Source organism: Amphibalanus amphitrite, unplaced genomic scaffold (genome assembly GCF_019059575.1).
Source record: "Amphibalanus amphitrite isolate SeventyFive unplaced genomic scaffold, NRLGWU_Aamphi_draft 000163F_arrow, whole genome shotgun sequence".
Lineage (NCBI taxonomy): Eukaryota > Metazoa > Arthropoda > Thecostraca > Balanomorpha > Balanidae > Amphibalanus > Amphibalanus amphitrite.
Genome location: NW_024881658.1, coordinates 676,000 through 702,962, shown reverse-complemented (window position 1 = coordinate 702,962; position 26,963 = coordinate 676,000). Strand labels below are relative to the sequence as shown.

Here is a 26,963-nt window from a genome sequence, read left to right as displayed (position 1 = left end):
AGGCCATGCTAGGTCATGGAAGGTCACCAGCCGTTATTTGATCACACTTTCTGATGGATTTTACTTGCCAAGAACTTCGCGGGAAAAACGAGCGCATGCACCGTTGAAAAAATTGAGTGAAAGGGTCTCAGGTCCGGCGACCTCTGCAGGTGAAATGCCCCAGGGTAGGATTCCGGTCCTTGTTGATTAACTTCGTCAAAAATGGCAGTAGAGCTGTGATGTCGGCACCATTGTGTTCGTCATGATCGAGCTGGCACGACCTGCATCGTTCTCATATTCATTCTCCAATCGTAACAACTACAGCAGGGATTGGCAAATGGCGGGGCACCCCCTTTGGGAGGTAATGAAGGTCTCTGGAAACCTCATCCCACATCTCTTTAGCATTAGTGGCTCTTCTTATGGAACAGGTTTCTTGACTGGTCTGTTTCACCCCAGAATTCAAAGACTAGTCAAGGTAAAACCGAGCGCACCACAGTGAGCACAATTTGATAAGCTGGTGTATCTCAATTTTCATGTAGAACCTTTCACGTATCACGGACCTAAAACCCTTTCGTGCACTCATGCAAAAGCAACTGTCATGTTTCAACAGCTGGTAATAGCATTTTCACAGCCGCTGACGTAAGAAGGGGAGGGATGGGGGGCTCGATTAGACCCCCAGCCGTTCGGCCGCCGACCGAACTTAGTTTTGCAGAAAAAAAAACGAGTGCTATCGAACCCCTTGACGAGAGGGAGCCGATGCTATATCCAATTAGTCTTGGGCTACTGCGTGCTTTTTTGGTCCTGCCTGTGATCTATCCGAACACTTCTCCCCACAAGTGCTGGGGTTAAATGGCATAGATTTCAAATGGTTCCTGTGGTAGAACTGCCATGCTTGAATTTGACTAATTAGGAATGGAAATTTTTCATATAGTAACGGAAATCTATGGAATTTCAGTGAACTTGGTTTTATCGGCAATGGGGTCTGGCAGTGGGGTGGGGAGATGATAAGTAATAACCCTGCCTGGCGCCCCAAAAAGGGGGCACGATCCCCGAGGCCCTGCCGATCACCTTATAACTACAGGCATCACAGCTCCACACCTTTTGCAGATGGCCAGGACCCCCTGCGATGCATCCCAACAGCAATCTTTATTCAGAACCTGCCTTGATAAACCAACGATGCATTAAATGCGACGGATAGCTCTATAATGCATTGTTATCAACTACTGAGCGGGCCTCGCCGATAGGGGGGTACTGTACCCCCCTAACTTTCGATAGCGGGGGACCTGTCCCCCCCGTCCCCCCCGGTGGCGCCGCCCATGAACAGAACTAAGAAAAGACTCAACGCTTCTGGGTAATTCACTCGAAACATTCCGTTTACAGAATACAGCTGCCTCCTTAGCGTAACATATCGCTTTGTTTATTCATCAAGCTGCAAGGATTGACGTTTGTTTTACTTAGATTAGCAGTTCGAAAGAAAAGATAACATGTCTGGGAATGACAGTTTGGCCACCCTTACAGTGTGACGAATTGAGTAGAGACAATAGCGGGAGTACACATATAAATCAATTGTGTCGCTCAATCCAGCAGCGGCACCGGCAGCCGGCCGTGCCCACCGCGCCGGTGTCGTTCAAGACCCGAATCCAGAGCCGGCATAGAGCGCGTCACACATCCCCCAGGGCAGAGCCGCCCTGACCTGACACACATCCCCGGCGTGTCATGACGGACAGACTTATGCTCGACATCGCCTGTTTGGCGAATGACGATGGCAATGTTTACTTTTCCTATTTCTAATTAATTACGCATTTAACAAATATCTACGCTGTACGCAACAATTGTATCGTGCTAATCGCAACACAACAACCTGGTTTTGTAGTTAGGTAAAACAGACGATTGGAGATGTCTCGTATCGATGTGGCCATTAGAAGCCGCGGAAACAGGGCAGAGCCGTGCTCTCTTTGCCAGGTCTGAATACGAGTCTTCGTCGAAGTAGAACTGGACGCTGATCACTTCTTGCCTCAACATGAAACTTAGAAATAGGTAAGTTAGGTATACTGTATACATTGTATTTATACAGGCGAGGTAATGGTCTGTCCGTCATGACACGCCGGGGATATGTGTCAGGTCAGGGCAGAGCCGTGCTCTCTGCCGGCTCTGGATCGGATCTTGAGCGGCATCGGTGGACATGGCCGGGCTGCTGATGCTGCTGCTGCCCGAAGGGTTGGATTGATGGGCGCTTGACATTATGTGTACTCCAGCTATTGTCTCTACTCACACCCAACTTCGTCACGGTGTCAGGGCGGCCACCGCGTCATTCCCGGGCATGTCATCCTTTTTTTAACTGCTAAGTGCTAATGTAGGTTAAACCTAACGTCGATGCCGGGGTCTCCATATTCTGTCCTTGCACATTGCCAGCTCCTGCTGTTCTTAGTAAACTTCAAATTTTCGCATACCGTTGGCAACAGCATATGTGGGCTGCAAACCACCGTCTAAAAGCAATGTAAGTTGTCGACAGCAGTGCAAAGAGCTGTGTTATTGCTCAGAGTTCGCGTCTTGACTCATGAACAAAGCGATATGGTATGTTGAGTGGCAGCTGGGTCCTGTTTCACGGGCGCTTTTGTATTGAACAACCATGATCGATCCACATTCTCAAAGTGCGTGGCGATTACTGCTCGCTAGCAGCCTACGTGTCAAATTGGGTGTCCATGGAGATATCAGCAAACTCGGACGATGTAGTCAGTCAGCCTGCCGGCAGCGTGGTAGCAGCAATCTTGGTAGCAGCGGCCGTGAAACGCCGCGCTGTATTCTCGAAACGAGATGTTTATAGTGAACTAGCCAGAAGCATTGAGTCTTTTCTTAGTTCTGCTTGGCTTTTTTCTGAACCATCGGGCATCGACACAGAACACTGCGGCAGAGGTACCGATGCTGCACTGAAACTTTCCACTCCGACAATATGGGCTAGCGCACCCCTATCATGTGAAAGAAGACCACTCATTCATTCCCTTACACCGGTCGGCCGGCCGCCCGGTAGATGTCGTGGCGCGCGGTGCCGATAAGGCGCCTCCGCCGGCGCGCGGCACCGAATTCTCGCCCTTATTGACACCGGCCGGTCGCCGGGCGTAACATCCTCCTCTTCAAGCCGTTTGGGGAGCATGAAGCAGTTAATATTTTTCGGAAAAAAGGACATCGTTGGACTCAGAAAAGAATACCTCACCACACGAGTCATGAGCCCGTATACTTTTCCAAAATTCGGTTTTTTTGAACAACCCTAGTGCAGGGCACTGAATGGATCACGAGCCAGTCACGAAACAGGAATGCAACGCGCAGAGGCTTGTAATTCACGGGCCAGACGGTGACAAGCATCAGCAAAGGAGCAGTCAGCAACGCAGATCTATCCACTGGGTCGTGTTTCGCCATTCCTCCTCCGCCCTTCCGAGGATTATACGGCGAACCACGCCAGATGACCACCGGCTCGTGGAGCGTGCCCCGGTCGCTGCGCCGCGGTTCAGACCGGCTGGAACGCGGCGCTGACAGTTGTCGAGACAGAGGACAGCTCAGAAGGGCAGCTGTCCACACTCCAGCTAGCCACCTGGAGCATCGACGACAAGCTCGAGGACATCTGATGCGCGAGAACTGGGGAGAACCTGACCCCTCTTTTCACTTATCATTTGGGCGTAGCCTGCTGGTGACAGCTACGCCGCTCTGACGTTTGTGACTGCGAGGGAAGACAAAGATACTGCGCGAAATTCCGTCGAGAAGCCTGAGCCGGAGTCTGACCGGGCGACTGCCACCCAGGCGATGTATCACCTCGGCGGCCGACGGGCACGACGCGTCGGCGTCGTCAGGCCGCGCCGGACACGCCGCCGCCGCGCCAATTGGGCCGCGTCGGCGCCGACGGCGGTAATTGGCGTGTAGCGAGCGCCGCGACACGTCGAAACTGGACCGGGGAGACGGACCGGGGCCGCCCCGGGCCGTCACCGGTCGGTGTGGGCCGTCAGCGGCCCGTCCGCCCCACAGGGTGACGGAGGCAGCCGGACGCGCGGCCCGCACATTCCTCCCGGCGCCGGGTGCGTCTCGGATCTCCGCGAGCCGCCCCGAACGGCAGCTGCGGCGGCCGGTCACCGTACCGCCGGGTCCACGGCGCTCTCACAGTGTGACGTAACGCTCCTCACGTCCGGGCCGGGCGGGGCTCGAAGGAGACGTCACCCCGCCCCCGTATAATTAATCCGGCCCAATCGGACACTCACGGCCGCCGGCAGGGGGCGGGAGGTGAAACGGATGGCGAGGAGCGGCCGGGGTAGAGCACGACGGCCGGTATCACGCGGAGGAGAACCGATCCATGGCATGTAACCGGTATGGAGCCCGACGCTGGGCCCCGGACACCTGGGTTACAGATTAATTAGGCAGAAATATTTACGAAATCCCCGAGTGATGGTGATGGATGGTGGGGCAAATCGCGTAAACAGTGCATGAATAGTCAATGAGCGGCGCCCAGCGGACACATGTGTCACTCTCTCGCCGTCCCCGGCGGCGGCAGAGGCGCTCGGTGCGCCGCCACCACCGGCCTGGCGCCGCCCCTGCCGCCGCCGCCGCCACCGGCCTGGCGCCGCCCCTGCCGCCGCCCCTGCCGCCGCCGCCGGCCGCCGGGCTGGGGCCGCCGCTGGTGCCGCCGCCGGCCAAGTTTAGCTCCACTAATGAGCTGGCTGGGACGGCGCGTTAGCCAGCTCATTTCATGGTGCTGCGCCCGTATCAGCGCGCCGCTGAAGAATGGTCCGCAGCGGGCCGTTCGCCGCGGCCAAATCGGCGAGACGCCTCGATTCAGGGAATGACGAGCGACTCGGTCGGTCGGCCGGCCGGGCCGCCCGCCGTGCTGACAACCAAATCTGCGCGACCGGCCAGCGCACGAGACGGTGACGGCCGCGCCCGTGAGCAGCCGGCCACGCTCGACCGCCCCCGCTATCGGGAGCTGTCGGACAGAAGCAGTGCTCTGCAGTCAGCGCGCAGCCACCGAGACCTCGGCTACTGGAACTGACCGGCCGACGATGTTTGCAGAAATCCGACTTACGCCAAAGTTAACGGTATTGCCGGCATGTTTTCCACTGGCCGATAGCCAGGCCGGGGTGTTAACTAGCCGCTGTCGCTCACCGAGCGGGTGTCAACGGCTGCGAACGCGGCCGGCCGCCGCCAGACCAAACAGACGTAAACGAGGCGGCGCGGCCGGCGCAGAACATGAACAGGTCCGTCCGTGAGCAGGAAACCCAGTGTACGCCGACACTCTGCGTGGCAGCAAGACAAAGCATTAAGCGCAGAACACAATCGACCAGTCATCCTGAACATCCGCGTTCATGTACTATGCTGAACAAAACTCGCCCCAGATTTATCACGCCACATACCAGATGATGAGCAATATCCAAACAGCACGCTCTGAGGTTAAAATAGCCCGGCCGGCCCGGGCGGGGGCGGGGGCGGGGGCGCGGGCAGCTCACCTCCTTCCTGTCCAGGTTGAGGCCCGTGTACGGCGGGATGCCGAAGAGCGGGTGCTGGCCGTGTGCGGCCGCCGCCGCCGCAGCAGCCGCCGCCGCCGGCAGTAGCGCAGAGTGCGCCTGTGCCGCCAGGTAGGGCGAGCCGCGCGACATCAGGTGCGCCTGCAGCTGCTGCAGGTGGCTCGGCGGCATGCCCGGGTGCATGCCCAGCGCCGGGCTGATGGCGCCCGCCGTCCCTGAGGGAGGGGAGGCGTACAGGTCAGACGCTGCTCAGACGGGGAGAGAGTGCGGAACAGGGGCCAGGGTGTGTAGTGGAGGCACCATGGGCTAGACTAGATCCGTTCGGAAACCAGAGGTCAAACAAGGAACAGTCTGAGTCTTCATGTCGAACAGGGGTGCGCCGGAAGGCCGTGGTAGGCAGACGGAGTATATATAGTTGGAAAATTTACGCCGCATATTGGCTAGACAGGTTACGGATATAGGTTAGGGCCTCAGCCCTGCGGGGTCACGAACACAGGTCAGTGGGGTCACTTTGGGTTACCGAGTTCAACACGACACCAGCGGCAGCAGCGCGGGTCACATCGCCATATGTTCAACACATGGCGTCACACACGATCAGAAGAGGCACACAGGGGTGTCGTCACTAAAGGAGCGTGACGCGGCCCGCGGCGTCACAGCCCGGCCCGGCGGGAGGTGACGGGGAGAGCTGCAACACGTGACACCCGGAATGGGACACTGGGGAGGGGTCACGGGACACATGCCGCCGGTCTGTGGGACCGGCGGGCGCCCTGCAGAGGCAGCCCGCCGCTGCTGCTGCGATCCGCCGCCGCCGCTACATCGGTAAACAGAAACGCCCACCGCCACCGCCCCTGCTGCCGCGGCTGCTGCTAATGCCGAGGTGTGAGGAGGCGGGGAGGTGCATCGGTCAACAGAGGAGAGGCTACCGTTTACAGCTTACGCCGAGAGTCGCGGACAATCCGCTACCGCTGTCCCACCGTCGCGGGTATCACAAGACGCCCTCCACACCGCTCTAGAAACTCGACTTTCGACCCCGCCGGCTGAGTCAGGTTGTTTGGTTGAGCTCAGCGTGGACACCAGCTGTATGACGTGAGCCTTCACCGTTATCTATCAACCGCGTAACGAATCCAACTCAATGGGAAATCCCGGTGAGATTCTGACCCATCGTGACCTCGACCCCCCCTGACCTGACCTCTGACTGCCGCGTCTCTCACACGTCACGTGTCAGTTACGTCCACGTGGCTCCAGGCCAAGGTCAGACAGTCCAGTTCTGGGCCACAAGGCCCCGCTCGCCCCTAACGGCTTAATTCGGCGCTCGATGATGATGTCTCGCGGCCATAGGCACGTCTGACGGCCGCGAACCGAATGCATATGGCATATTTAGAGAAAGGCAGCCGACCATAATTTATGGCATGGCCGGAACGAAACTATAAATGCCGATTAATTGTGAGTCGAGCTCCAATTTGACGTCGGCGGCCCGATGGCGTCGTTAGCGGGCCGGCACGCGGTAGCCAAGAGATAAATGGCACGCGCGTCGGCGCCCCCTTTGAACGGGCAGCGTTGGACAGGTCCGAAGGGCCGGGCAGCATGGGCGCAGAGTCGCCACTTTCTCTACGAATGGCAGGCGAACGGCAGGCGAACGGCAGGCGCTCCGCCCGACCCGGGGACGCCGCAGCCTCAGTCCGGGCACGCAGCTGCCGCAGACAGCGGCGCCGCGCCCACAGCCGCCGTCAGGTACTGACAATGAGCCGCCTAATTGAGTTATGGCCGTGCCACAGTTCGGCCGTTGGCCGCAGCCACTCCGTGGCGCTGCCGTCGCTGCGGCCGTCGATTGACCCGCCCGCACCTCGGTGGTTCGCAACTTTGCGTAGCTGGAGAGGTGGACACTCCTACATCCGCAGTGGTCACACTCCCCCAGTCCCGCACACCACCTATCCTAGGTATGACCTGGGTCACCTGACCTCCACTCACCCGAGTAAGATGTCTCCCCGCCAAACCACCTCACTGAGGGCCACACACCTGCTGCTGTAAGTACCGGCTCAGGTGGTCGGCGGCCGGCGGAACTGACCAGTCACCCGGACAGAGGCGCCCTCTGCCAACACGCGGCCGCGCACAGCACGGTGCGACGCGACGCGACGGGACGCGGCCAGCCGGGAGGTGGGTGTTCGGGCGACGAGCGCCGCGCGGCCGGCGGTATGCGCGGTGCGGTGACGATGCGGCCCGATACAGTCAGCGTACAGCTGCTGTCACAACAGCCGACGCCGCGGCACCAATTAGACCAGCCGCCGCCGACCGTTTAATAAGGCGTCTGTCTGCGTTGGGCAGCCGTCAGCGGCGGCCCTCGTCAGCCGCACCGACCGCGCCCGATTAACCGACCGGCATCGGTCTCACCGATGAACACGTGACAGCCACCGGTCAGTCAGTAGTCAGTTCAACCAACCACGCCAAGGCACCATACTTCACACCACCGCGCAGCACGACTCTCGCCTTTCGGCTCTGTGCTGGCAGGGTGGCCTTCGTGGCGGCTCAGACCAGCTCTGCATCACTCAGCTCAGCTCGCCGCCCATCAGTCCGACTCAGCCCGCCTCAATCCTGTTTGTAGTCGACATTGAGACAGATATGTGACCCCGCTCAGTCCACGGGGCTCGGAATTCGTCCGGTTGGGCAAATCTTCGAGCATCATCGACAGACGGTATCTCGTGTATCTTTTATGTCGGCCGTGCGGAAAGAGGTGGCTGGGACTGGGAGGTGCGTCAACTACTGTTTTCAGGGATATCTCCCCTTAGTTTCCAGGAGGCGTCACTGTGACAAATGAGTGCCTCGGCAACTAGATCTCGAGGAGAGGGAAAGAATACTCAGGTTTGAGGAAGAAAGAGCAAGAGTGTCCAGTGTTCAGCGAGCTACCAACAGTCAAAAAACGGCTACGCCTGCCGTGACTTCATAAGCTGGTATCATCCACTTCAGTGTTCTGACAACGTGAGAAGACGATGTCGTGGTATTCTGGCATATTATAAATGAATCTAGAAAATATCTTACGGTATTGCATATATTTGATGCCAGCTTATTTCAGCCTTCGCATCTCATGCTTATTTAGAAGCGCTTTCGGCATCTTTGACTGCGGGAGCGAGCAAATTCTTCCCTGGAACCCTTACCTCACGTTCAACAGTTTTCACCCGTGCCTCCTTCAATTTTTTATTCTGATCGGTCTCATCCTATAAAAGGATTAGTTGATCCTGTTGGAACTTTGAGGTCGAAGGGTGCTTGCGTCTGAGAAACCACGGAGCTTTGTCTCGAGGAACATAACTGAGACACGAACATCATATATCAGGCACAGGACGGGGCACTTGGACACTGGGAAGAGGCAACCTCTACAGAAAAGTCATAAAGAGTGTCTTTGGGGAGGGGGAGGCAGACCTGTGGTCAGGTCACGTCGAATAAGTTACGTGGTCGAGCCAAGAGGTCCTCTCCTGACTCGACAGAGGGACCCATCCCGGTGCACAGTCCGTCCCAACCCTACCCTTAGACAGAAGGCACCATCTATGTCCCAATAGCAGGCCCCTCGGGCCCCACCTGTAATCCCTTGAAGGCCCGATGTGTGTCCCGTCCGTCCCCAGTCCCGGCCCGACTGGTGTCCCGCCGTCTCACCTGCCGAGAGGTGGCCGTAGCTGCCGCTGGCTGAGGAGCACCGCGATCCGTTCATCACGGGCAGCGGCACCAGCGAGTTGGGCGAGAAGCGGATCATCGAGCCCAGGTCGAACGAGTCCGAAAAGGCCGACGACAGCGGCCGCTTCCGGCCGTGGCGCGGGCTCAGTGACAGCCGCGAGCCGCCTGCCGGCGAGAGGGAACACGTCAGGTAACTTCACACACAACAAGCACATACGGTGCCGGCTGTCTGACTGCACCCTATACTTATCGCTAGTATACCATGCCATTCACAAATGTTTTCTTCTGAATGATACATGACGTCTGCAGGCCGGACAGAATGGTGGTCGGTGAGTGCAGTTGGGCCTCGCCTCTTTCCCACACTGCACGGAGCGATTGTAAGGGCGCACCAGCTACAAAGACAGCACCGCGCACCGTTCCCACACTGTGGATGGAAACGGTTAATATACAGCTCGTTTAGATCATAAAATGAACGGCACTGTCCTCTTTACACCATTCTCTTTCTTCCCGTTCGAGCGGGCGGTAGGAACACAGAGGAAAAGCCAAGACCTTCGACCGCAGAACAGCTGCTTTCTTGCAATTCAGCTTCAGCTACCCATGTGAGCATTAGGTAAGTATAGCTTCGACAATGACAAATGTAGTGGCCAAGAGGTGACATCACCCGCGCCACCTCAATTTTTATCGCCAGGAAATGCCTTTCGACGAAATATTGTCCCGCAAATGGCGGGCGCCTCCAAGCCCAATGATGGTCATGTCACTTGTCAATGTCGAAAATATTCAGCGGTCGTTCTCGGCCGCCGAGCCTGTCTGTGCAGCCGGCACGGTGGCGTCACGTTAACCGATCACGAAGGTCGCTGCTGCCGACGTCGCGCCATAAATTGTGCGCGCCACTCGGTGCGCCGGTGGCGGCTCGGTTCGGCGCCGTCAGCCGGCCGATTGGCTCCACTTGGCGGCCACGAGAGCGGCGCAGAGTCGCCCAGAGGAGCGCCAATTCGGCGCCGGGTGGCGCTGTCCGGCCGGCACCGTGTTTTGCCACCACTCGTCTCTCCAGCGGCGGTCACCGCCCCGCGGACCGCTCTCCTCTCCAGCAGCGCCGCGCGGCTAATCTGACGCACGGCGGCGAGCGCGGCGCGCCGGATTACGCGCCGTTCACCCCGCAGGCGGCACTGGGACGGAGAAAATCATATCAGGCCGCCGAGAGGGGTCAGCTAATCCGCCGGCGCCGCCATTGTCGCGCCCGTAGCAAAAACCGCATACGTCTTCTTCAATCATACAGGCTGGTCGCGCGCGGCCTTTTTGCGGCGCAAAGTCAGGAGAGAGGCGCGACACGAGGCGTCGCGCGACAGAGCCCCGCGGCGAGACCTGGCGCGAGGAGCTGCGCGCGCGACCCGGAACGAGCGCGGAGCAGAGGGCGGCCCTCGGAGTCCTACCGCAGCTGAGGACGACACCAGACAGCAGCGCGGACGAGTTCAATTCTGGAAGCCTCCTTCCTCAGTATAACATGGAGGCGACACAGCCGGCGCTTGTTAACAGTGTGTGCAAATTTGCCAGCCACACATCTGATAGGCCGAAGTGGTCCCAATCCGGCGCAGAGATGTATCGGCTGGCCGTCGTTTCGGACATAAACTGACAATTTGGAGAGCGGGTGACTGCTCTGCGGCCGAGAGATAAAAGCAAGTGGCGCGCGCGCCGTCCGGCCAGCTATCCTGCCGCGCGCAGGCAGCGTCCTTTTCTGGACAAACAGCTGAATAATGCATCAGCCGGAGAGGAATTCGTTGGCCAGTCGATCCGATGGGCGGCGATAACGCGCTGTTAAAAAACAAACCCGCCAGATGACCCCTTATATAGCGGGACCCGCATACTGGCGCCTCGTAAACGACGCCCGAATTCCTGTAAAATCACAGCAATTTTCAGATTGTCCTCTCAGCGGCTCTCGGGTCGCCTCTGCCCAAACGCGGCGACGGCCGAGACGTGAGCCGAAACCCAGAGGACGGCGCCGATCACCACGCGTAAACAAGACGATATGTCTTCTCGTGAGCGGACCGTGCGCGCCGCGCCGATATCGTCCAACCGGGACGCTTCTCGCCGAGCGGGACATTCCTCCAGCACCATAAGGCACCGCCGGTAAAAAGGACGGCCACTTTCCAGAGTGGACGCTGTTAGGGGCGGCGTTTTTCGCCGGTGCGCCGTGATCTGATGGCGTCCATCCGCAGCACAGTGGCAGACAACGTTTGTAAGCCGACTTACACAATGATCAGCATGCGTTGCGGAGCGGCGTGTCGCCAAAAATCCGCCGAGTCCGACAGCAAGAAGTGCTGATCTGATCTCTGCGCGTCAGCCGTTTGCCGGCAGTGCCATGGTGTCAGTGTCCCGCCGCGCGTCACGGCCCAGCCTTGGCAGGCGGATGTGTGTGCCTCTTTATTTCCCCGAGCCGTCAGTGTCGCCGCCAGTAGCGGTGGTAGCAGAGGATAAGCACCCTGTAATCCATCGATGAATTCAATAAATACACCAGCAGCATTTTCCTCCAGCCGCCGGGATTTGGGCGCCATGGAGCGCAGGTGTTGGCTTAGCGAACCGAGCTGAGCACCCATGACGTCCCGTAAACGGCCGGCCAACGGTCACCGGTGCACCGGACTGTTTTCCCACAATCGCCTTGTCAGTTCCATCAATTCTCCAGCGCGCTGCAAAACCACTTCGTCAGTTATTTGCTGACCGATGTGTGTTATGGAATGAAGATAAGTTTTCACGAACAGGCAGATTATCTTGTTGCGATAATGTGAGACGTTGCATCAGTATCAATGGTGGTTTCCACAAACGATATTCATAGCCCATTGTCAATGTTACCTATTCATCCGTATTGCACACGAAATATGTCTTAGCCGCTGGCCAGCATTGCATTGGTGCAATAAATGAACAAAAAACAGCAGGCCTTGCCCACAAAGGTCAGCAGGTAGACTTGTCAATCCCAGAATAGCTCAACCAGCGTTCCGCATGGTAGGCATGCACCCCATGCAGCACAGCATGGATGAGTTGGCCTCTTACATAACCGTTAGCTCCTACTTTATTTCTGATCGATTTAATAATAATGGTTTGAATTCGTGAGTTGATTTAAATGCCAAAGTGGCCAAAACAGGTCTCACTCACTGCTCGGGTAAGCGATACTCAGCTTTAGGGCGCTGAGAGAGCGCTGTATCGCTAAGCTGGGCGATAGGTACAACGTTTAGGGTGTACTTGGCAATCACAAGCCATTATTGGGACATCCAATTGGAGGGTGACCAAAAAAAAGTATAACCAAACAAAGGAGATTGGGAAACTCTTGGGAATAGCATATGACCTAACGGACGCATTCAGGACATGAGAGACTCATCTCGCGGAAGCAGCCCTCGTTGTCCTCCCTCCCACGTCCTCCCGTGCAGCGCAGCGCGGTCTTACCGTCCAGGTTGATGGAGTAGTCGGAGCCGACCAGACTGCCGGCGCCCGGGTAGTCGGCCAGAGAACGCTGGCCCAGCGCCGACATGGCCAGGTAGTCGTGGGTGCTCAGACCTGGCGGCACACAGACACACAAACACACCGTCACTGGCACCGCTCCTCACCGGCAGAACAGCGATCCACGGAGGTCTCACAGCCACCGCCAGCCGACAACAGGTTAAAACACCGCCGAGAGCGGGACAAGCTGGCGCTGAGAAGTTCATCCGCCCCGCGGCCACTCGTAATAATATTGATCCAGCCCGAGTGGCATGACGCTGACCAGATTCGCTGACACAAAGCCGGCAGCTGGCACGTCGTGCATGCAGACGCGACCAATAACATTATGGGATAGTTGGCTGGCGCGCCGGTCGTGGCTGGCCGCCGATGAATAATATCTCTGACCGGCGCGAGCAGACGCGGCCCGTCAGCGGCTGACAGCGCTCCATGGGCTGTCGGCGGGGGGCCGCGTCGGCCGTCAGCGCCGCCCGAGTCGGCGCCGACAGGCCGCCAAGTGACGCTTCTCATCGACCAGCAGCGGGCCAGCGGTCAGCTCTGATGTGCGGGCCGCACTTCCGCGGCCCGGGACACACAGGTGCGGCCTCACACGGACCGAAATGCGGCCGTGCAGGGCTCTGGATACGACCGGCAGCGCCGCGCGGCAGCGGCGGACCCGGCAGGCCCGCGGCGCACGTCCCGGTCAGACCGACCGTGTGGCCGGCCACGGTCCCTGCCTCAGCCCGGCGGCGTTCAAAGGGCCGCCTCAGCGATAACGCCAACAGAGGAGCGTGACAAAGGGTGCCGCGGCACCGGCCCGCCGCGTCCTCCCCGAGAGCATAATGCCCGCACACCTCCGGTTGGCGTTGCACATCCAATCACCAGTCGGCGGCTCGAGTCATTATTCTCCCCGGAGCGTTCAGCCGATACGGCCGGCTGGGAAGTCCAAGCCAGTCATTCACTCTCACTCGCTGCCGCGCAGTCGGCGCTCGCAATGACGGCCCGCAGCTAGCTGATGCTATAGTCAGGTTAGATGCAGCTGAACGTTGAACGGTGATACCAGTACCACACGAAAAGACAACCCTCTTGGTCACCGCTACCAGAGCAGAACGGTCGCTGGTGACCTCCCAGCTAAACCACCGACGAGCCGCGAGGTTAGAGTGGTCAGAGCGAAGCGAGGTCTAACCCCGAGCGGTCAGAGGCACGGCTGACTAGCGCGTCGGCTCACATCTCGGCTGGCGCGCGGCCTCGACGTCACGGAGTTCCGGCGCGCGCGGCGCGCGGAAGAATGTGGCCGCGCCGGCCTTCCCACGGTCGGTGCCGGCCGGCGACACCGCCGCCGTGTTTTGAGTACATCAGCGGCGCTGAATGCGGCCGCCGCGCGCCGGTCGAGTTTTACAGCCCTCCGAGCGATCCGCGCCGGCGGCGTGGGATGTCGCCCGGCAGCGGCGAGCCGCGAGCTCGACAGCCGCCGTGCGCTCATTACCGGAACGCTGTCAGTCGGTGATGACGATAATTGGTTATTAACAATGCTACAACTGCCTGGTTTTACCCAAACGAGCACCGCCTGTGCGGTGTGTTACGACCCGCAGCCGGTGCGCCGCTGGAAGTGCCTGTTGTACGGCGACGGGCGAGACCCTGGGGAGCGACACTGCTCCGTCATCCTGTGGCTCCCGAGGGCCCCGGATGGCCGCCACCGCGGTGTCACGGAGCGCTCGGAGATGGGTGGCAGGCGACGGCGGCCGACAGGGCGACACGACCCCGGCGTGCCGGCCGTTTATTCTAGCGTACTTATAGCCCGGAATCGGGCCAGTTTTTGCAGTCGCACAGCCGGCCGTCGGCTATCCGGCTAAACAAACCTTGAAAGAGGCTGATAATTTTGCCACCCAAGCGGGCTGCAGGCGAGCGAGGCACCCGCACGAGCTGTGGACGCGTGACGGCAAATTATGACGGCTTGACGTTCATCAATCTCGAGTTAGAACTCCCGCAGGTCTCCACAGGCTGAGGCTGGACGGAACGCAGCTCTCCTCCATACTCCATCCCGGCCAGTTACAGCCGCTCCTGCCTCCAGCCCCCTCTCACACCATCATCCAGACCCGCATGGCCGCTCTCGGTCGGACCGTGACGGCGGTCCAGGCACGGAGTGTGCGTGCTCGAGCCGCGCACCACCGGAGTGGGAGCAGAGCGCGGCGGGTGGAGAGGAGAGGAGTGGGGTGGAGGAGAGTGCCGATCCGCGAACACCGCCGGGGCGGCCGCAGATGCGGGCGCCGCGCGCCCGATCGCGCCCATCTCCGCGCCGCGCCAGATGAGATGACCGGCCGGCGGTCCCGTCACCGGCCGTCGACAATGGGCCCAATTAACCCCGCCGCAACCCGAGCCGGCCGACGCGCCGTGAAAAAATCGGCCCCAATCAGAGCTGGGCGGCCGGCCGCCGCGGGGTGCGCCGAGACGCGGCCCGCCGCGCAGCGATCCGAGCCGCGCGCAAAAACGGCGCCGACGCCGGCCCGCACCGCGGCGGCCGGCACTCATCGGCCGGCGATGACTCCCCGAAATCAATCGGCCTTTGTCAGGCGTCAGCGCAGCGCACCACTACAAAAACTCCTCTGCAAACAAGCAATACGGGTAATTACGATTGTGCGCGGGAGGCGTGCCGCACAAACCGCGGCAGGGGGCGGGGAGGGCGACGCTCTCTCGGACCGATCAGCGCCGCGCGGCCAAACTGACACGTCACGGCGCCTGAGCCCGTCTTGCCGCCCCCGCCCACTCCCAGTGACTGCACGACCAGAGCCGGGACGCTGCAGCGCCCGAGCTGCCGGTCCGGCCTGGTTCAACACGTCGCGCCGATCTCATGACGTGCTCGCTCGTAAAGCGGGCCGCCGGCCGCCGCAGCCTAAACTGCGGTGTTTTATTCGCGGCCCGATGTACGGCTGGCGCCTGACTCACCCTATCTCGGCCCCTGAGCGGGTTCGGTATAGGACCAAAGATGCCTTGGCAGGTCTCAGAATATCCCACTGCGCGCGTGGGGCGTCACCACGCGGCAGCTCGCGGCGGCCCGAGCTGCCGGTGACCAGACCTGCGCTCGGCCGCGTCACCACCCGGCAGCACCTGACAGTGGCTCAGTGGCTCCGCCGTGATCGGCGACGCCACTGACGCATCGGCGACGATCGCAGCGCGGCGGTGACAGTCGCCGCGCCGATTTGCCTCCCAAATGGCGGCCGATCGGGCCGGCCGACGCCGCGCTGGCCGCTCGGCCGTCACGGCGCTGAATAATCCGCGTGCGGAGCGCGGCGCGCGTGCCGGCCGGCGATTTGTCACGACTGGTTACGAGCTGCGCCGCGCCGCCGATGGGGTGCCATCTCGCCCGGCGGCCGACCGCTGACGGATCGCCGCAGACGACGCAAGGCGATCCGCGACCCGCTACCGACGCCGGCGCCAGTTGCAGCCGCGCGACCCAGATGAGACCGATCCGATATGCGGCAGATTGGCGCGGTCCGTCCTTGGTAGTCGGATCAGGGCAGGGTGGCGCGGCGCAGCGCGGCGCAACCGGACACACTAACAGTGCAGTGGCGGTCCCTGCTGGGCCGATCGGCCGGTGGGACGACATATAAACGTCCAGCCATAGCAGGTATACACATACCACACACATATAACGGCAGACATATCATTCATCTGCAATTTACATCAACATCATACTCTGTAACCCTCCTCCTTCTACAACTCAAACCCCTACCCCACGAGTCCTCTTCTTCATCGTAATTTCTGGTCATCTTCATCCCTATCCACCCGTCCAACTTCATCCACCCACATCTTCCTTCCAGCTCAACTCGCAGCAGCGAACTCACCTCTGGCGGAGCCGACGGGAGAGAGCCCTCGCAGTGACGAGGTCGGTGACGGATAGAGCTGCTCGTACTGGGCCTGTTGGGCGCGGTACGCCGCGGCGTGCAGGTCGACAGAGCGCTGCAGAAGCGAGAGCTCGCTGGCGGTGCTGCCGGGGAGGCTGTGGACAGACAGAGGGTGCAACGTCAGACGAAGGGAACGAAGCATCAGACGGTGGGGAAGGAGGCATCAGACGGTGGGAGGAGGAAACGTGAGGCGGAAGGAGACGTTCGACGGCTAGAAGGATCAGAGGACGTAATACAAAGAAGAACGTTAGTAAGGGAACATGGGAAGCATCAAAGCGAGAAGTTTGTTTGTTTATTGGGGCTTTAGGGCGCGTCGACTGCAAAGGTCATTTTGCGCCCATAACGTCGCGCTAGTAAAACAAGTGTTTCAAAAGAAGAAACTTTCTAGATATCAAGACTAGAAAGTAGAAGACTTTATAAAAAAAGACAGGGTATCAAAGCGAGAAGAATCAGAGAATTTTTAAGACAGAGTGAGATGTGAGCCCGCAGAAAGACAGAAGAGGCGATGAAGATGATACGAGAGAGTAGTTGACCGAGCGATATTGGACAAAGGTCGAACGTTGCCCGACGCGTAGCCGGGACGGCAAGTGGGGAGGGGTGCCAGGCCGCGTGGACGGTCAGGCGACCAGCAGGGACCAGCGCGGTCCGGAAGTTACAGAGTGAACCATGAGCCCAGAAGTAGGTCGACGGTGACAGTTATTCATGACAGCTTTCAGGCGACGTAATGCTTTAAGCGCGGCAGATTTTGTGCAGAATTAGATAAAATAAACGAGCTTTAGAATTGATCGATGAAAAGGCCATTAAACTATTAAAATAAACACATTCCTCAATTTGATTGAAACGCGTCTGTTTGCTTTCATCGCCGGACTGGCGGACACTTTGCCTGCCAAAACGGCCATTAGGTAAATATAACAAACATATTTCAAATTCTGACTGTAAGTGTCTGTCCCGTTTTCTGCTCAGTAGCGGTGGCGGTGCGCGGGGCGGTATTATCACTGGTGTTGTTCTGTTCCGCCAGGGAGAAGTCACAACATTTACACTCCCGGCTCCTGGCGGCGTCACTCGAGCAGCCCTCGGCGTGACCGGTCAGGTATGATGACCCGTCCCCGCGCCCCGGCCGGCGCCGCGGTATATCGTTAGCGCGGCGCCGTGCTGCGCTCCAGGAACACTGCTGGCACGTCCGCGACCCATAAAGGCCGGCGCAGACAACGGCCGGCTGCAGGCTGTTTGTGTTTGATGGCAGCGCCGGGCACGGCCTGCAGGTCAGGCGGGCCGCCGCGCCGCCGCCGCCGCCGCCAGCATCAACACGCTGACGGCGCCGGCTGCGTGCGACGCCCCCCGGCCAGCGGCGGCCGACGAGGTCGTAAGACGAGGCGCAGTGCAGTGGCCGGCTAGAAACGAGTTCTTTGGAAATGGGTGCAGACGTAGGTGGGCGTATCCCGCATTGTGGTGGGCGCGCGTAGAGCCGCGGAGGCCGGAGGTGAGGCGGTTTGGGTTGAAGTCGGCCTGTGTGTAAAATTATCCTCTGTCCTCCCCACACAGGCTCTGTCACGCCGCCGCGATGTTTGGCGACATCGTGCGCACCGCCGGTAAACTAAGGCTCCTCCCGGGCACATCCGTCCGTCGGCACGTGCCGCGGCGGCGCCGCCATCTTCGCCGACCAGTGCGTCTGTTTATTTTGTCACGCCGAGTGCGCGCCTGTGTGCGTGTGCGCCGTTGTATATGCGCCGGGCGGCGACACGGAGGCGGCTGGTAGTCGACCGGACGTCGTGTCACAGGTCATTCATCCACGTCTGCACTAGTGCCGCGCTTCGAACGACCATCCCACGACCATCGGGCCTGCTGGCCGTCCGTTCCCAAACACCGGCCCAATAATGAGATCACTGCCAGCGCTGTCAGACGGGCCGCTAAAGCTGGCGAGCAGCATCAACAAACGATCCGGCCAACCAGAAGCGGTCTGGAAACAATGCGCCAAAGCTGCTAACAGCCAGCCGAAGACATGAGGACGCCAAGACAGAAGCGTCTCACGCCCGATCTGCCCGGCCAAACTCCGGGCGGGGGCGGGGGCGGGGCGGCCGGGCGGTTGTGCGTGGGAACGCCGACTGCTCTCAATGAGTCCTCGATCGGCCGAGAGGGGCCGATATTTTCCGGCTATTTACGACCACTAAGCCGCACGTAAGCGGCCGATTCTGAATGGGCCGCCGCTGTCGGTCTGTTTGTCCGCTCCGTCGAGACGCTCTCCAGGTATACGGCAGACGCCAGCCGGGCTCGGGCACCTGGGAGGGAGACGGGGACGGACTGGGGCAGGGGACGCCATGGCGGAACAGAGGAGGGACAGGGCCGAGCAGGGACCGAAGTAGGGCCTTGGCCGTAAAACTGTGCCGAGGACCATCGCAGGGGCTGTAACAAGGGCCGAACTTTGACAGAAGTTCGAGTCGGGCTTTAGGAAAGCCAGGGCTGAGGCCGAGTCAAGGGCCCATGGCAAGGGCAGGTGCCGATGGCAGGGTAGGGCTGGAACAGGCAGGCAACACAGGGTTCAGAGACCGTGACGTCACGGAGGCTGGGCTGGGTCGCAGCCGGGACTGTGTCAGGGGCGGGAGCGGTGGGGGCGGATTACCGGCGGCCTGCAGTCCCCTCGGCCGCGCCGTCTCCACAGAGCTCCACTCGGCCATCAGTGCCGGCCGACTGGACACGTTCGGCGGCCCGGCTCCGAATGCGATTGTGACGCCGCCGCCGTATTGTGGCCCGGATTACGAGCCTGGGCCGAGAGGCGGACGGCGGCGCAGGTCAGTGGCGTCGGCCGCCCTAATCACCGACCGCTGACAATGACGGCCGAGAGCAACAGACGCCCCGCGCGACCGGCACACGAGCCAGGCCTGCGCGCCGCCGACAAAACCAGTGCGCGGCCCGGCTGTATCACCGGCGCAGCAGGGTGCAGTGGCAACAGACAGCAGCGGCGGCGCCCCCCGCACCCGACACCCGCCAGCGCCGAGCGGAAGCGCCTCGATGCGCTAATGCACATCGGCGTGTTTCGAAACGGGCCGGTCTTTGATCGCACAATGCCAGCTGTTGACTGCGATCGGCGGCGGGCGGGCCGCGTCTGATCACCTCCCCGAGAGCGTGGCTGGTGCCGCTTGGGGCGCGGTGACGGACCCGCCGGTGAGCCGCAGCCCGCGCCGCCACCCCTCCTTCGCCCCGGATCACCGACCGGCGCCGGCGGCCGCCTAATCGGACTCACCTATCGACTGCAGCGCCCGGTGCCGAGCGCTATAATGCGGTACACGCGCAGCTGCGCTGAAGAGGGATGGGAAAGGGAAGCCGGGTGAGGTTTGAGACGGCCGCCGCCTCGCCACATTCAAAGACCAGCGAGACCTACTCGATTCCCTGCCACGGAGACCGCAACTACACCGCCAACCGGCTGCAGTCAACCACCGGTGACATTAAGAAACATCCAGATATCCATGATAGCCCACTGATCCGATGACATATTACGGTCCGTTTATTATCCCACAAGCCGCACAAGGACCCCAGATCATCGGGCATGGCTGTTCACTGAAATCCCATCAGTTATGCACACGAGTTGAATGCATCACGAGGATGGACAGTTGGGTCCACTGAGGGGACGTGCAGGTCAGCACTGATCGAGCCGGGCAGGTGGTCAACAATGCGCTGTCCCCGCGCGGCCGTCGCCCACAACTCTCCGGCGGCAGCTGCAGCCGCAGCAGCTCACCAGTTAATCGAGCGCTCGATTCAAGATCGTTGCAGAGTTAATCTGTTACAAAGACGGGCTATTCGGGTCAGGGCGTCCGGCGCCCACCCGCACCCGGCGCGGTGCACACACACAGACACACAGACATATGCTGTGCACACGCGGCGTGCGCAGTGCAGACGTGCCGGGCTCGCACGCGCAGACACTCGGCGGCTCGGTGGCGCCACCCGGGATCATCTGCAGACACGGACGGAATGACGGGACATGCAGGGGCCGGCTGTGCAGCAGCCCTCTCCCGGGACGGGAGTTCACCGCCAACCAGCGTCAGCGACTCGGCACAGCGCGCGGCCACCGTGGAGCAGCTCACATCAGAGCCCATCACAGAGTCCATTTGTCGTCAGCTTCCGTCCGCGGCTGTCCCAAGTCGTCCCCGCCCACCGCCCACCGCCGCCCCGCCAGCCCTATCGCAGCCATCGACAAAATTCGGCGAGCATCCCCGCTTTACCGACCACCGACCGCTGAATCGGCCCATCTGACAGCCAGTCCACGATTTTTGCGCGGAATCCTTTCAGCAATGCCGCCCAGCTAGACGATTGATGAGTCTGTCATCCAAAACAGTAAATCCTCGCTCACTAATGAGCAGCGAGCGGGCGGCCTGCCGACGGTGTTTTCCTGTCGTCCAGGGCCGGGTCAGGCCAGCCTTGGACCTGCCATCGGTGGCCGGCGCCGTCAGCCGTCGGTGCGTGTTGCAGCTTCCGTGCCGCCGGGGCGGGTTCGCGTCCCGCCGGCCGCCGGCGATTCGTTCCGTGTCGCGGCGTCCCGGCAGCGTCGCGCTCGACTGACTGGGCCCATCACGGCTCACACCCGGCACTGCACGCGAGCGGCCGTCCGCCCGGACAGCTTCATTAGGATCTCGGCGGCCATTTTGGCGCGGTCGTGACCGCCGTCCAAGACAAAAACGGCGCGCCGTGGCCGGCCGGGTCACCGGCTGACCGAGCCGTGCTGACCGCGCGCGGCCGCGGCGCGGCGCCGCCGCCGAGTCAGAAGCGGCTCTCCGGTGTCGGCCGCCCGCCGGCCGCCGCCGACGCCATTAACCGCTCGGGTTGCTGGCCTGGCCTTGGCTTCATGGCTATTAGTCAAACGGCCGAGTGGCTATTACCCGGGCCAAGTGTGAATATCTGCATTCGTGCACGCCAGGTGCACGGCCTGCACGCCCCAGCTGGCCGCTCGCGCTCCGACGCTCCTGACCGGGCACAGCGGGCCGATCGCGGTCTGCGCACGACCCCCTGTGGTCCACCCAGGTCCGGCGCGGTCCAATATGGTCCGGTGCGGGGTCCTAGGTAGCCCAAGACACGCCGCATGCCAAGCCAATACCTGCCGTTAGTAACGTTTCGATTTCAGCTGGAAGCATCATCACATAAATTCGTGTTTGTTTGTTTGTTTTCTTGGTTGTTTAACGACGCATCAGTCAGACATAAATTCGTGAGCTGACTGTATCTGATCTCAGCCGCGGGGTCAGTTTCGGTCGACCGCTCCGGGCTCGGTCCAGCCCGGTAGACCACGCCGCCACCTTAGTGTAGCCATCGGCCGACCTTCCCCTCTGCTCTCCTCCCCACTCTCCCAGCCCACCTCCCCAACAACACCGGTCGTCAGCCAAGGCTGGCCGGCCGGCCATCCGCCAGTCAGGCCGGCGCTATCTTGATCACGGCCCGAGCGCCGCCGGCGCCGTCCGACCAGCGCCGCCGAGCAATCCGAGCGGCGCCCCGTCCAGCCATTACCGAGGCCGGACCGGCTAACCAAGACATTAGCGGGCCAGTTTACTTCAGATGAGCCGTGAATCATCTACACCGTGCAGGCCAGCGGATCGCCCGCCCGGTCAACCAGCACGACGCTCTCCGTAGAAGTCTAGATTTAAAAGATCGGATGGACGAATCGAATTTTTCATTCGATGGAGCTGGCATTTTTTTTCGGAGGCCATGAAAGCGCGCGGATCTTGTCCCGAATTCCGTTATAAGTGCGCCCGATTCGAATACTTGTCACGAGGCTATGGCCATCCGAATGGAGCTCTCTGGGCCGCGGGTCGGCCTGTCGGAGGTGCGTGCGGCCGTGGCGGGCGCGATGACCCCGACTTCTCGGAGGGTCAGTGTGCGCCGTGCCACGCCGCGCCGCGCCGAGCTCGCCGCCTCAATAAACATAAATCACGCGCTCGGGGCCGGCTGGTCCTGCCCCGATCCACCGGTCGTGATCGGTCGCCGGTACAGTCGGCGCCGTTCACAAAACAGCGTCATTGTCGCCACCTTTCCGGCGGGCACATTCAGTCGCGCCACCTCTTTATCACCGGCGCGCCGGGAGCGCCGCGGCGCGCGGGCGGCGTATTTGCGCGCTGGCCGCCGCTGATGGCGCATTCAGCGCTCGTCGACTCGGGGTCGCCGCTGTGTCGGCCTGTCCCGGCTGACTGGGGCCGCGGAGGCCGGCACGGTCGCCACCTCGAGGACAAACGGCGGCGAGCTGCGCGCCCGCCCCCGTCCTCCGGCTCGCCGGGCGCGCTCACAGGTGGGGGTCCGGCCGGCCACTGGCGCCCACAGGTGAGAACCGGCCTCACCGGCCCGTACAGAGATGTAAGGGCGGCATCACGCAGAGAAAGGGCGGCAGCCGGCGGGCCGGCGAGAGCGCCCGTCCGCGATATATGGGAGGAATAATTAAGGCGACAACGAGAGGCGGCAGCTGGACGGACCCGCCAAGGCGAACGGGTAACTATATTTTCCCGGAGAAGAATGCAGACGAAGATGGATACGTTAGCGGCACGGCAGGAAAAATACCGGTGGGACAAAAGACAAGAGAGGGACGGGTTAGCAAGTAACTAATAGCTACTTCGCTTGTAAAGGAACTCGTCTTCGACAAGGGTAAGAGAAGACGGTTAAATGTCAGGGCAGTTCAGAGTAGCTATCGGGAGTGGACAGAACGGGCTAATAAATAAACCTACCAGTGCCTAATTTGAGAACAAAAATGTGAACGAAGGATAATAAAAGATGGAAGAGATATCAAAGAGGAGTAGTGACCCAACTTGAAACATCTCCGTGGAAGAATGCCACGGGATCATTACGGCTGGCCACACCCGGACCTTGCCGGACTGCCGCGCCGCATTAACACACTCTCCACGTAAACTCTAATTACTGGGGCGACCAATTAGTCAGTCAATAAAGGCGCCGGTCCTGCCGGCGCGCAGCAATAAATAACGCCCGCGTCCGGGCGGCGTGTCGTTTTTAGGGACGGCGCCGGTGGCCGGTGGCGGCGGCTGGTGCGCGCGGAGGCCGCCACCAACCCTTCTGGGGCGCCGCCCGTCCCGGAGAGCCATCGGCGCCGCCCGCTCGTAAATCGTCCTGTTGGTAAACGTGGCGTTTTTTACAAGCGCCCACCGGCCGGCCGGCCCGAGGTGACACGTCCGTGTGGACAGGGTGATCAAGGCTCTGACAGGCCCGCCGGCCCGCTAATCCCAACATAAAGTGACGCCTCGACCTGGATTACACAATCAACACGTTATATTTAAAGTTTAAGAAGCGGTATGAAGAGCATATACCAGTTTAGGGAGATGGCCAATAAATATTAATCAGGGCACCATATCAAATCCATCCTCCCCGAAAGACAATCGCAGCAGCACCACAGAAACTGCTGAAACACAGCCGCATATACATAAAGCGATGGGCCAGGCCGGGCAGTCGGTCTCAGGCGTCGGACCAGCACGGACCAGCATACCGTGTGCCAATTACGTCGGCAGGCCGTCCGGCGGTGGTCTGTGATCGCTCCAGTCCGTCGCCGCTCTGATCAGAGCCGCCAGGCGCGGCGGTGTGGAGGAGCCAGGCGCGGCGGCGTTGAGACGCCAGGCACGCAGCAGTGTCCGGTTTCCGATTAGGCCACTCGGCTGTGTGCCGGTGGTGGTGTGTGGTCGGCTCTGCCGCCGGCGTTTCGCCAGCTCCAATCAGCAGCTGGCGATTAGAGATGCCCTTTTTGAACCCGCGAACCCGCTTTCTGCGGGTTTTCAAAACCCGCAGGGTTTTTGGCGGGTTCGAGAAGCAAAACTTGTCGTGTGGCGGGTATTTGGCGGTCAGACTTAAGAACCTATATTTTTTTTTTTTTTTAGATGCAAAACACAATGCCAAGTGCATTTGCTCAGGTTAACAATACAATATTCATCAAAACAACTTTTAAAACAGAACCAAATATAAAAATATATCAAGGAAGCACATTTCAAATGCAAAACTGAAAACAACCAGCAATAGCATCCACAGTCTGGCAATGACCAAACCAGGGTACAAGCAATAAACTACTAAGCATAAATAAATGCTGATGAAAGCATTCCATAAAACATAAAAGACCCTGAAAGCAAACTTATAGGAAGCTGAACTGAAGTCTATGTGCACTGCGCAGTGTGCACTAGATATACATTATGGAAGAACCCAGACTTAAATGAGATGTTGAAAATCAGAGCAAATGCCACATGTTACTTTATTTGCGTCTGGTCGGCATAAAAAAGCTATCAGCTAAACAAAATTTGATGCAAATTCATTGATTACCTAATACCTATCCTACTCTATGTTCTGTTCCACCCTATATTACGAAAATAACACACCAATTACCCTTACAAAAAATCAAAATATAGACTGGCCGGCCCAAACATAACGCAATACAATATATTCATATTCATATTCATATATTTAACGAATCATTCCACGTGTGTGGCTTATTGTGCGATCCGTGTTAGGTTCAGTAACATCAGTAAGTACATGTGCAACAGAAAGAACAGAGAACGAGTGACCAGAGACAAAGACGAAATTGACGACTAGACGATACAAAATTCAGGGCAGTGCATGTTCATCGAGCATAGCCGTGAGACGGGCACGGGTGCGAGAAGACCTAAGTTGTTGCGGCAGGCGGTTCCAAGTTGCGGCCGCTCTGTAGGAGAAACTTCGCCGCGACATACTGAGGCGAAAACCAGGTAACTCAAGTACCCCCGTACTGCTGGCGCGCGTCGTTCGCGCACTGACATCAGCCCGGTACGAAAACAGTGCGCGGGTGGCAGTAGGAGCGCGGAGGTCATTCAAGGCCCGGTGTATGGCCATACAGTCGCGACGGTTAACTAACTCTGAGACAGTGCGCCAGCCTAATGCTGTTAGAATCGGAGATATATGGTCGCTACGCCGCGCTCCCGTGACGATCCTCGCAGCGAAATTAAGAGCTTTCTGCACGCGGCAAGGCCATATATGTTATTATAGTTGGTTTTTGCTGGGATTTTGCATGATTTGTTTTATGTGTAGATCGACTGGATACTCATTATTCACTGTGTCACTATTTATTTTTAACTGGAAATCGCATATCTTTTTATATCAACATTCATTTTGATAACAATATCATTCCAGAGGCCTAACATTGAGAGGGAGCCAGAGTGAAATTTTGATCCTCAGCCAATGCTGAAGGGTAAGGTGAGAGAAAGATTTTACTGAACTCTTCAGAAAGGAATTTCAAATGTATTGATGCATTATTCATTTTCCACTATCCAGTGTGCACTTCCTGAGGACTTAGCATAGCAATTTCAAGTCCTTACTATTTGTTTGGCTGTCTTTTTCTGCACAGCAATGAAGCAAGTAAGGTTTATATAGCTCTAGCATTGACTCAGCTGTATTATTTTTTCTTGCAAAAGTATGTTTTTAAGATTGCGGGTTTTTTGCGGGTTCGGCTCAGCCAAAATCAGCTTGCGGGTAGTTGTGGTTGGGCAAGGGGTAGCTGCGGGGCGGGGCGGGTAATGAAATTGCAAATTTGGGGCATCTCTACTGGCGATGTCTCTGGGTAGCTGTGAACACATCTGACCAGCGCTGTGCACCCAGGCATCTGCTGCTACCTCGACCGCAGCCATCGTCGTGCCGCCACGCCGCTGCCGCCGCGGCGTCGGCCGGCCGCAGGATTTTATGTCTTTATTACGGGTCGGCCAGCCGGGCCGGCCGGCCGTGCCTCCACCGCCGCGGCCGTCCGCAGTCCACACCATACATGGCTCGGGTGGGCCAGCTCGTAATGAATTGAAGGATCGCGTCCGAGCCGAGCGCCTTTTCAGCGGACGAGACAAAAAGGCGGCCGTGCGTGCCATAAACCAATTGTGCCAACGAGCGGCGCCGTATAAGTTTAGGGCGGCCGCATTTTAGTCAGCGGTGGAGAGCTGCGCGGTGCCCTCCGGCTGGGAGCGGCCGAGGACCAGGTGAGGTGAGTGAAGGTGAGGTGGAGGTTAGAAGGTAAGGTGAGAGGAGGTGAGAGGTGAGGGGAGGGGAGGTGAGCACGGTCCACCGCCCGCAGAGCGATAGGATCGGCGTGGTCCGAGCGGGCCACCTACCGGCTCGCTTATCGCCCGGTAATTAAGGCCGACCTACAGGAGTCGGCGCGCGGCAACACTTAGCCGTCCGATAGAGCCATCTGTCAGGCTGATGGTCGCGTGTGTGGCGCCATCCGGCCGGTCACACGGGGGCGGCTCCCGGGCGGCCACCGCCCACCGCGCGTCACCGCCGCCCCGCCGTCGACACGACCTCAGGTTACCCCGCCCGTGACCCGGCTGTGGGCGGCGGCATCCCGCGCTGCTGACCGCTCCTCTCGGCTGTGTGCACTGACAGTGGTCAGACGGGTCCGCTCGACCGGCTGCAGCGCCGCCGCCGTAAAAACATCACCACCGTCCACCCAGCGCCGGCCTGTCAGCCATTCTTTGCGCGAAAA

At 59.7% G+C, this 26,963-nt stretch overlaps 1 protein-coding gene across 3 annotated transcripts in view; it reads right to left on the bottom strand.

The window, feature by feature from the left end:
- The window catches only part of LOC122383431 (transcriptional activator cubitus interruptus-like), a 132,204-nt gene that overhangs the window by 25,639 nt on the left and 79,602 nt on the right, over window positions 1–26,963 (bottom strand). For all 3 annotated transcript variants that reach the window (XM_043369825.1, XM_043369824.1, XM_043369826.1), the window contains 4 exons: window positions 16,445–16,599; window positions 12,573–12,683; window positions 9,123–9,305; window positions 5,463–5,695 (listed from right to left, as the gene is read on the bottom strand). In XM_043369825.1, the coding sequence (XP_043225760.1) occupies window positions 5,463–5,695; window positions 9,123–9,305; window positions 12,573–12,683; window positions 16,445–16,599 (682 nt within the window). The remainder of the gene's footprint in view (window positions 1–5,462; window positions 5,696–9,122; window positions 9,306–12,572; window positions 12,684–16,444; window positions 16,600–26,963) is intronic.